An 11020-nucleotide genomic window follows, 5' to 3' on the forward strand; every position below is an offset into this window, starting at 1 on the left:
AATCATCGTGTGTGTGTGTGTGTGTGTGTGTGTGTGTGTGTTAGAGAGGGACAGAGCAACAAAGACAGAGAGACAGAGAGAGAATATGTGTGTGTTTGCTGGTTAGTTTTTTGTTTGTATTTCTGTACAAAGAATCTGGTTTGAGGGAAGCTGAGGTGACATAATCAGTGTCAATGTTATCCTGTTCAAAGATGCCTAAGTATCAAAGTTCTACTTGAAAATCAAAGATCCAATATTTTATAGCAAATATGTAGATCTTAATTTCAGTCCACCCGAAAAAGTGGGCATAATATTGATTTGGATCGCTGTTTTGGAGATGAATCTTCACTATGTGTCAAAAATGTTATACAAATATCCATATGTTGTATTCATATTATTTTCAGAGCCATAGTTAAAGATAATGAAGTGACAATTTTTGAGATATATACATTACTGAAAACAGATAACATAGAAAAATAAGAAAGAGGGAAACTTGAGAAGCAAAAATGCACTTAAGGCTATGAAATCTAGACTAGGTGAAATTCAGCATTCATAAAGCTTGATTAATAACAACATCAACAGGGGGACCTGGGTGGTTTAGTCAGTCGAGCATCCGACTTCAGCTCAGCCCCGCGTCGGGCTCTGTGCTGACAGCTCAGAGCCTGGAGCCTGCTTCAGATTCTGTGTCTCCCTCTCTCTCTCTGCCCCTGGACAGGAGTTCTGATCCAACTGGTCCATCTAGTAAGTTGCCAAGTGGATGATGTCTCTTTCTGGCTGGAGTTGTAGAGACAGCAGGACTCCTTGTCTGCAGGCTTGGCTAGTTCCTTTCGCCTATCCTCCCAGGCATATATGCTTTCTCTTGGCTAAATACTTACAGGAGTGGAATGGCTGGGTTGTATGGTAAGCATACGTTTAACTGTTTAAGAAATTACCAAACTATTTCCCAAAGGGTTGTACCATTTTACAGTCCCATCATCAATATATGAGAATTCCAGTTGCTTCACAGTCTTACAATACTTGGTATAGTCTGACCTTCAATTTTGATTAAATGATCGTTATCTCAAGTTCATAGCTTTGTTCCCAATGTTGTTAACTCAGGTTCTTGATACTTCTTGATACTTAACTGGCACTCCTCCTTCAGATAAATTGAGGTTGTCAGATAGGAACTCTGTGCACTTCCTCCCACCACCTATAAACTTAGCTCTATCAGTACCAATCATTCCCACCTTGCCTCCTGTCAGAGCAGGGGAGCTATGTCTCTACCTCCCTCTGCCTAAGTCCCTCTCTCCCTGTGACACTGTGCCCTAGATCCCATTCTCCTCCTCTGAAGCCTCAGTTTGTCAGCCATCTTTCTTCTTTTTGCTATCCTCTGCTTTTCTAATTATATAGTACTTGCCTCTCAGTCTAATAATGTATTCAATTCTTGCCTATATTTAAAAAACAAAACAAAGACTATCTTGTGACCCCTGATTTTTCTCTAGCGACTACTCTATCTCCTTTCATTTAAAGTTAAATTTATTGAGGGGCGCCTGGGTGGCTCAGTCGGTAAGCGTCCGGCTTCAGCTCAGGTCACGATCTCACGGTTTGTGGATTTGAGCCCCATGTCAGGCTCTGTGCTGACAGCTCAGAGCCTGGAGCCTGCTTCAGATTCTGTGTCACCCTCTCTCTCTCTGCCCCTCCCCTGCTTGCACTCTGTCTCTCTCTGTATCTCTCTCTCAAAAAATAAACAGAAAAAAATGTTTAAGCTACATTTATTGGGAAAAAAATGGGAAAATTTCCATTTCCTCCTCTGTTCACTGCCATCTAGGCTTCATCCTGCTTTCCACTGAAACTACTTTCACTTAGGTTCCCATGACCAACATATTCCTAAATCTAACACTTTCTAAATCCTCTCTTACTTCACCTCTGGGCAGACTTTATGCAACTTGCTCACTAACTTCTTAAAACATTTTTCCACTTGACTTTCCAAAGGTCTCCCCTGGCTGCTGCTTCTTAGTCTCCTGGTTTTTTGTTTTTTGTTTGTTTTGCTTTTTTTTGTTGTTTTTTTGTTTTTTGTTTTTTGGGTTTTTTTTGTTTTGTTTTGTTTTTTGCTTCCCTGCATTGTGCTTTGCAGATGTTATTAAGGATCTTGAGATGGGGAGCTTATCTTGGATTACCTGGGAGGGCCCTTAATATAATCCTAAGATTTGGCTACAGAAGATGGCAACATGACCATTTAGGCAAAATAATATACCGAAGATGGAGGAAGGGGTCAGCGACTAAGGAATGCTACTTTAAAATATGGAAAAGGCAAGGAAGCAGATTCTCCCCTTAGAACCTCCAGAGGGAGTTCAGCCTTGCTGATACCTTGATTTCAGTCCAATGAAATTTATTTTACACTGATCTCCATGACTGTAAAAGAATAAATGTGTGTTGTTTTAAGCTATCAAGTTTGTGTTCATTTATTATAGCAGCAATAGAAAACTGCTATGGGCCATGTAGGGCCCTTCATACCTTAGAGGCCCCTGTCCTAGGACTCTTCCAACTGTGTTCTTTCTCTTGGGGTCAAAGTCTATGTCCCCACTTGCAGGCCAGGCATCAGGTCTCCAGGACCTCAGAATTCTTTACTCAGGAAATTCTTGCTCAAGTCCTATTTTCAGGCCTAAATACTTCTTTCCCCACGTTTGTCCTTTTGAGACAGACTGCGCTGCTGGTGGGGTCATGCCTGGATCCAAAGGGTGGTCAAAGGAGCAACTGCTTGTGAGGGGTGAGCCACTGTGTAGACAATAGAATGAAGGGCACAAGAACTGAAGCCAGGAGACCAGAGGAAGTCTTCTATGGTACTTCCGGCATGAGATGATGATAGTGGTGGCGATGGGGAGAAAAGACTGGACTCTGGGTATATTTTGAAAATAAAGACAAGTTTTGCTGATACATTGATAGGAGGTATGAGAGAAAGAGAGGGGTAAGTGTAATTCCAAGGTTTCTGGCCTGAACAGGTAGAAAGATGGCATTGCCATTAACCTAGATAGGAAAGAAGGGAGAAAGAGCAGAGTTTGGGTAAATATTTGTGGCCCAATTTTAAATGTGTTATGTTTTGGATGCCCATTACACAGCAAAGTGGGTAGCAATTGGATGTTTAAGTGAATCTTGCCTTTTTCAAAGAGTGTATACTTCCAGCAACTAGCATAGTGTCTTGAAACAGGAGAGTCTTAATATTGGATACATCAAATGAATATGTGACATTCCTCCATAGAAATATTTCAAGACCTACTCACAGTTTTATATCTGCACATCATCAAGTTGGTTAATATGAAGCCTACTGACATTACAGCTTGGCCAACTGTGTAAGCCAGGATATTAACAACCTGATTGTTTAGCATCTCCTTGTTCTTGGCTCTCTCAAACATTTTGGTTAGGACTAGGGCTGAAGTTGAATATTAATACCAAATAGATTGAAGTCAGATCCATGGTCCCTCTCTTATTATCCTAGTGTTGAACTTACTTAATTCACTGATTGCAAGAAATTTTTCTCTGTAATTATAAAATGTATAATAATATTGACTTCTTTGTTCCATCTCTAAAATTCTATTTTTTTTCTCCACCACGTTTGGAAACGTTTGCAGCCAGGGCTTTTGTTATTTCAGTCTGCTTGAATGCATTGTGGATACTGATAGGGCCTGAAAGTGTCTGACGATGCTGAATAGTCTATGAAGGTTAGTTTTTTATAAAATGTTAATTTGATGAATGAGCAATAACACTAATCTTCCTGGCTCTAAATTTACAGACACTATAAAACCATTTGCCTATAAAGTGTACTATATTTTATAGTGTTAAAAAGGTCATACTTCTGTGGCAAGATGTTGGAGACTAGGTTGCCCATGCATTTTCTCTTGTATCTTTTATAGTTAAGCTATTTTTCCCCTTTACTCTCCAGAAGTTTCTCTTGTCAAGTTCACCAATGATATTGACATGAAAAAAATCTATAGTCATTGTTTTTAATCCTCATTTTCCTTATTCTCACAGCAACATTGACACAGTTGACTACTTCCTCAATAAATGCTTTTCCTTCTTTATTTTGTATCATTGTGCTCTCTTAGTGTAATAGTTAATTTTATGTGTCAACTTGACTAGACCACAGGATGTGCACATTTGGTCAAGCCTTATTATGAGTTGTTTCTGTTTGGGATTAACATTTGATTTGGTAGGCTGAGTAAACAGATTGCATTCCCTAATGTAGGTAGGTCTTAGGTCTCATCTAATCAATTGAAGGCAGAAAAGAATGATGAGCTAAAGTAAGGGGGAATTTCTGTTGCCCAATGTATCGAGCTCGAACACTGGTCTTTTCTTGCCTTTGGTCTCAAATTAAAACATCAGTTTTTCTTGGATCTTGAGCCCATGGGCTCTCCTGGTTCTCAGGCCTTTCAAGACAGACTGGAACAATACCATCAGCTTTCTTGTGTCTCCAGCTTTCTGACTACACATCTTGGGACCTCTCAGCCTCCAAAATTGCATTGATGAATCAATTCTTTGTAACAAATATCTGTGTGTGTGTGTGTGTGTGTGTGTGTGTGTGTGTGTGTGTTTATTTGCTTGTAGGCCATCTCCTCCATGAGAATGTAACACTATGAGCACTGAAACTTTTTGTCTACTTTGTTCACTTCTGTATTCCAAGCCCTGGAATTGTGTCTAGCAAATAGTAGGCACTCAATAAATACTCCTGGACTGTATGAAAAAATTCGTTTGTGGTATTTTCCTAAGGCCTAAGACCAGTAACAATTTGTGCTTGTGTGCGTATTTCTTCATAGATGCTCAAAATGTCCATACGTGTTATCTTATTTATCCTCACATCATCCTTTAAGAAGGAGGGGAGGGGGCCATTTAATTATGACTCATATCCATTGGTGGAATGGGAATGTTTGGTCCCCGGGAATCTTAATGCCCAGTGTTTTGAAGATAAGGCTGCTGAGCATACCTTCACTTACCTCATGAACAATGTATCTTGGAATCCTGTCTTTGAAGAATTTATTTCATAAGGCTGTGCATTTTGCTACAAGAACTGGCCAGCAAAAATATACTCAGTCAATATGAATTTTAAACATTTAAAATTCTTTCCAGTTTGGAAAAGCTACAACTAAAAGGGTTTCAGAATTGCACATATGGTAAGAGGAAGGTATGGTTTCAGACATTCTCTGGAGTTTGTCTTCCAAACGCAGAAACCAAGGGGCAGATTAATTTGCACAGATAACACCAATAACCCTTTAGTGTCCTATGAATACTGCTATGTGAATATATTACTCCCTCTCAGCCTCCCACTGCAAGTCTGTGTTAGGTATCTCTGACAATTTATGAACAATGTGCAAATGCATGATTTTGTACATTAAGATTTCATAGGAGGGAGATGATACATAATAAACTTTTTAAGTAAATGTACTAATAATTCAGCTCTTAAATAGTAATTCGATAGCCACATGCCCAAAATTACATTTTTATTATGTGTTTATTTGTGTACAAAATACGTTGTAATTTACTGACGCATGTGCAGCAAAATATTCTATCACATACAACAAAAATACACCTTTTACTTTCCTTCCCCTGCCCCTGAAAATGGCAACACTGTTTTGGCAGTTCAGCAGCTAAAAATAAAGTGCTATAATTAAGCAGTATTGGGATGTCTTCACTTGACAAATGTGATGTACAATTTGAGTATACAACCACATCTTAGTTTTTTCACAGAACAGGAAATTCCACATCCTGAACACCTCCAGAAGATACAAATATTTGTATATATATGTACACATGTATACACTGTATATGTAAAGTGCCAACGAGCCTCTTTGTCCTTTGTGAGTTTGATGTATTTATGTTTATTCTTTCTTTCTCTTCCCAAAGCCAGATTCACACTATTGGTGTCTCAGTTCATCAGCAGGCACCGAGAAGCTCACGGAAGGCTGGCTTGTTGGGGGTGTGGTGTTGGTGGGAGGACAAAGAAAGCCTTCAGACCTCACTGGGGGACCTAGAACGGAAGGGCACTTTGGACTGGAAACAGCCACAGAACAGGAGCCACAGGGCACGCTGAATCTCCTGGTTGCGGAAGGCATAGATGATAGGATTGATCATGGAGTTGTAGGTGGCGGGCAGCAGGGTGGCGTAGGTGTAGACTGCCGGGTCCTCGCGGCTGCCTACCACGCAATAGATGGCGAAGGGCAGCCAACTGGCGCCAAAAGTGCCCAGCACCACAGCCAGCGTACCCACGCCCTTTCTGGTGGCTGCGAGGTGGGGCGGCGCCAGGCAGTGCTGCTGCAGCGCGATCTGGTGCGCGTGGCGCCAGACCACCTGGCAGATGCGCACGTACAGGTGCAGCATGATACCAAAGACCGCAAAGAACGCGGCGGACAGCAGCGCCACGTGGCTGCGCGTCAGCGGGCGCACCACGCTGCAGGTGGAGCGCTCCGCTAGGCAGTTCCAGCCGAGCACCGGCAGCAACCCGAGGCCTAGGGACATCGTCCAGGTGGCAGCGAGCAGCAGGTGCACGCCCAACAGGGTCCGGCGCGAGTAGTAGGTGAGTGCGTTGTAGAGAGACAGGTAGCGGTCCACTGTGATGGCCAGCAGGCTGCTGACCGAGGCAGCGAAGGAGGCCACGAGGAAGCCCACGGTGAGCAGGCTCACCGTTTCTGAGGGCACCACGTACTGGAACACGAAGTGAAGGATCAAGCCGCAGCCCGCCAGCAGGTCGGCGGTGGCTAGGCTGCCCACCAGCACGAACATGGGCGTGCGCAGCGCCGGGGTGGACGCGATTAGCGCCACTACCAGCGCGTTTTCGCCTGCGATCACCGTCCCCGACACGCACAGGAGCACGTCCCAAGGATTCACCGCCGACAGTAGCAGCCCCGGCGGCCCCGCGGGCAGCTGAGAAGACAGCTCGAGGGACGCGTTAGCCGCGCCGCCGCCCCCCAGCGCCGCCGCTGCAGGGGGCCCCCATTCGCCGCTGTCCCGCGCCCCTGCCGCTGTGGCCGCCGCCGCCGCTCCCTCGGTGGTCACTGCCACCACCTGGGAGTCGTTGAGCGAGGAAGCGCTCGCGTTCATCGCTGGCTGACGCTGCACCCCTGCGTGGAAAAGGGAGAGCGAGCGTCAGGTGTGTGGTTCACGCCGCCAGGGAACTTTCCCCGGGCGCGGGTGCCTCGCTCATATTGCTCATCCTACCCCAGGACCCCAGAGCAGAGCAAGGAAGCAGTGGCTGAGAACCTAAAATTAATAAATACCTGTTGAGTACGGAGTGAGCGTGTGAGTGAAACGCACACGACTGCTCCACGGATATCTGAGTTTTTGCACAGATATATATATACACAGAGAACATGCGCTTGCATACACACAGATCAGTCCCGTAAGTGTGCCCGTAACTGCAACAGGCACCCGTTTGCACCTGGCTAGGTAGGGGCATCAGCCCTGGCGAGTCCTGCCCTGGGCTCTGGCCGACAGGGTTAGGCTTTTTCCTAAACTAGGTGGCGGGAGTCGCTGTCCGCGGTGCTGAAAGCTAAGTTTCAGAGGTCGCGGAGTCCAGCGGGCCCTGAAGGCCACAGAGATCCCTGGGAAAGGGGTTTGGGGGAGGGAAGCTGGGGGTCTGTGTGGGGGAAGGGTGTGGAATCAAGCGTGGCCCTATTTCTTCTGCTTCAGGGAAGCCCCCTGGCCATCCTTCACCCTTTCCCTTTTCAACACCCTCAAAGTTCCTCTCGGGTGTCGGGTGCTCACCTGGGGAGTCAGGGCCTCAGGAAGTCGCTGATCATGAGCGCTGTGGCGGGGCGCAGGCTGCGCTCCCCGCGCGGACAGACTCTACGCCTGCGGGGCGGCCGGGCCCGCGCGGAGCAGAGCGCGGGGCGCCTGTCTCTGTGCCGGCGCCGCCGAAAGTGAGAGACACGGTTAGAGGCAGAAAAGGCGGCTACGAGCAGCGCGCCCGCGGAAGACTGACTGGCAGGGAGCGGTGACGTCAGGCTCCCGGCTCCCGAGTGCGAGCCGGCACTCATTCCCCTCCACCGCCCATCAGTACCCCCCAGCTCCGTCTCTCCTCCCCCAAAGTACGTCTCCGAAGGTTCAAGGAGGGAGGAGAAGACGGAGCGGCCACCTTCTGTCCAGAACCTCCAGGAATGGGATGAGGGAACGAGGAGAGGAAGAGAGGGGTGAAGTCTGGGGGTAGGGAGGGTGAGCTGGGAGGAGAGGGGCGAGGTGTGAGCTGCAAGGCCGGGCTGCAAAACCTTGGGCCAAAGGCCACCAAGAGGGTCAGGTCGAAGTATGAGCCCTGGAGAGGGAGGAGGTTGGGGCAGGGAGATCTAATGGCAGAGTTGCTACCTTAAAAAAAAAATACAGTACTGTGTTGGGGACAGGAATGAATGAACTGGGGGTGGGGGTGGGGCGGGCGATGAGCTTTTTGAGAAGATGTTTGTGGTACAGTGTCAGTTGAGTAGAGCCAGAGGGGAAATGGAAAGTTGTGGGAAACAGAGAAAAGATGGAACATTTGAGGGAAAACAGGGTTTTTTTTGAAGTTACCTATGCAATTCCATTCTCTCTCCCTCTGTTCTTTCCTCTCTCTCCCGCCGTCTTTCCTGTACTCCACACAGCAGGTTTCACCATGATTTCCCAGCCCAGTGTTCCCCAGTTTCAGTGCTGATAGTGCCCTTGGAACTTGCTCTTCAATTAAATACCAGGTCTGTGTCTTGTTAGAAAAGAAGAAAACAGCAAAATGTGATTTACTTTCCTGGCAACAGACTTGCCCTGTTAATTAGTACCCTATAAAACAAATTACAGGATGAAAATAGTGATAATTCAGCTGCACCAGACTTCAGTAGGCAGGAGTTTTATTTTCAGCCCAGATAAATCATCCTTTTAGTTTAAAGGTGTTTTGTTTTGTCAGTAAAATACAAGTAGTAGACTTCTTCTTTTATTCAATCAGCCAGAATCTCCAATAGTTGTACTTAGGCAAAAGCTGAAATAATTGACTCCTTCTAAAGCTCTAAAATAAACGATTGCACTTTGGCATGATGGCATTATACTGAGGTCATAGCCATGCTTTTCAGGGACCACATGCTTTGGGCAAAGTGAAAATAGACGTTTGTTATTGGTGCTTCCTCTACTTTTCCCTGTGTATCTTCTTCCCTTTCCTGGCTTCACTTTGCCTCTAGCCCCATGGGCTCTACAAGGAAAAAACAAAATAAAACAAAATTCAGACTGTATATAGGCTGGGGTGGGAGGTAGATTTTTACTCTGGCTCTTTTCCTTTAAACATAGTGCCTGAGTTCAGATTCCTCCTGGACACTCTGCCTTAATGCAGCTGAACTTAAGTAGAGGAAAGAAGGATAGCTATAGGACCATTCAGTTCTTTGCTGGAATAGCCAATGTTGGACCACAGAATGAGTTTATACACATTTTCTCCTTTTGGGAAGTTTATAAAATTTTCCAGCCACCGTTTCCACGAATCCCCAAATTGTCTGAAGTTCTAAGTTTCCGAAAAGAGCTATTTTGGGTTTCAATAAAAGATTCTCACGTAAAAGCCAAGAATGTTATTTCAGAGCTGTCAAATGAACTGCCAAACCACATGTAATAACATGTTAATTACAAATTTTCCAAACAATTAGATAAAGGCCCAATAAAGGAGGGGAATTCTTTTTTTTTTTTTTTTTTTTTTTTATTTTTTAATATATGAAATTTACTGTCAAATTGGTTTCCATACAACACCCAGTGCTCATCCCAAAAGGTGCCCTCCTCAATACCCATCACCCACCCTGCCAGGAGGGGAATTCTTAACGTCTGAATGTCATAATGCAGCAGAAAGTGTGAGATTGAACTTGAACAGAGATCCTGTGTTTTGGACACCCTCAGGCGCTCATCATTGCCAAGAGTGGACTTTCTGGTGGTTTCAGGAGGAAGATAGCCCATGTAGAATTATGTACATAAATGCTGGTTGAGGGTTCATAGGCTATTTTTTGGTCATGCCAGTCTGTGTTTATTTCTCTCATATGCTAGGCTGAACATTGAAAGTAGACAGAACATGTTCTTTCAGGCTCCTCCTTATCTCCCTCATGCCTGTCCATCTCCTGGGAAGCAGAAGATGGGAAAGAAGAAAAGTGTGTGGTTCATTGGTAATGAATGAGTATTACATGTACTTCATTATATACTCTGCCAACAGATCCTCGCAAGTATCTGCCCTTCCAGTAGTCTGTTCAGCCTATGAACAAGATGACATTTTCCACTCTCAGCCTAGTTTATGGAAGGAGATTGACACCTGACCCAAGGTGAGATAAGACCAGCCATCCTTTGCTGGACCAGTGGCCAGATTCCTCTTCTTGAAAATTTGAACCAAGATACTTTGTGACAATCGTCAGTCAGTGTTGGGCTCTGGACCTAAGAGATCATAACAGATTAGAGCTGGAGCACTCATGTTGAGCCTTGTGTGATATGAGTAATTGGAGGAATCCAGGTGCAATGAAAGAATAAAGCAGATGTGTAGAAAGGAACAGAAATGAAGATCAAATGACTGAGAGATGGAGGGGATGACTTTAGTCATTGTCTAGTTCCTGACTCTGGGAGTCTGGATCCCTAGATGTCTTGAAATTGACATTTGTGTCTCTACTACAAACCTTCCTAATCTTGAGCTACTTTGAGTGAGTTTCTATTCTGAAATCCTTGATACTTCATGAAATATACTATTCATCTACCAGCTTGTCTGGTTTGGGTTATGTTTTGGGGCATGCAAAATTTTGTTTTCTGGCTTGTAATCACAGGTTGAACTCATCTTTGCCAACCCTGTGACATGCCCATCATATCCTCTGGCGCCTTTCTATTCTAGTACTATCCAAGCATGAACATGAGAATGCTTTCCTTGTCAGAGGTTATGCCCAGAAATTACGACCTCTCAATCACAACTCTTTCTCTGGCTTCCCTGGGTATCTCTTGCCCATTTTAGCCTAAGTCAATGATTCCCAACACTGGCTGTGCATTAGAATTACCTAGAAAGCTTTTAAAAACTTTTTTTTTTTAAGTTTAAAAACTTAAAAAAAAAAACTCCTGGATC

At 44.8% G+C, this 11020-nt stretch overlaps 1 protein-coding gene across 1 annotated transcript; it reads right to left on the reverse strand.

Moving 5' to 3' along the window:
* Positions 1–5439: 5439 nt before the first annotated feature.
* Positions 5440–7061, reverse strand: GPR6 (G protein-coupled receptor 6). Its single transcript, XM_019443063.2, has one exon. The coding sequence runs from the start codon at positions 7042–7044 to the stop codon at positions 5956–5958; it is 1089 nt and encodes a 362-aa protein (XP_019298608.1). The 5' UTR covers positions 7045–7061; the 3' UTR covers positions 5440–5955.
* Between the last annotated feature and the right edge of the window lie 3959 nt (positions 7062–11020).

Source organism: Panthera pardus, unplaced genomic scaffold (assembly GCF_024362965.1).
Source record: "Panthera pardus isolate Hobbes unplaced genomic scaffold, ASM2436296v1 HiC_scaffold_17, whole genome shotgun sequence".
Classification (NCBI taxonomy): Eukaryota; Metazoa; Chordata; class Mammalia; order Carnivora; family Felidae; genus Panthera; species Panthera pardus.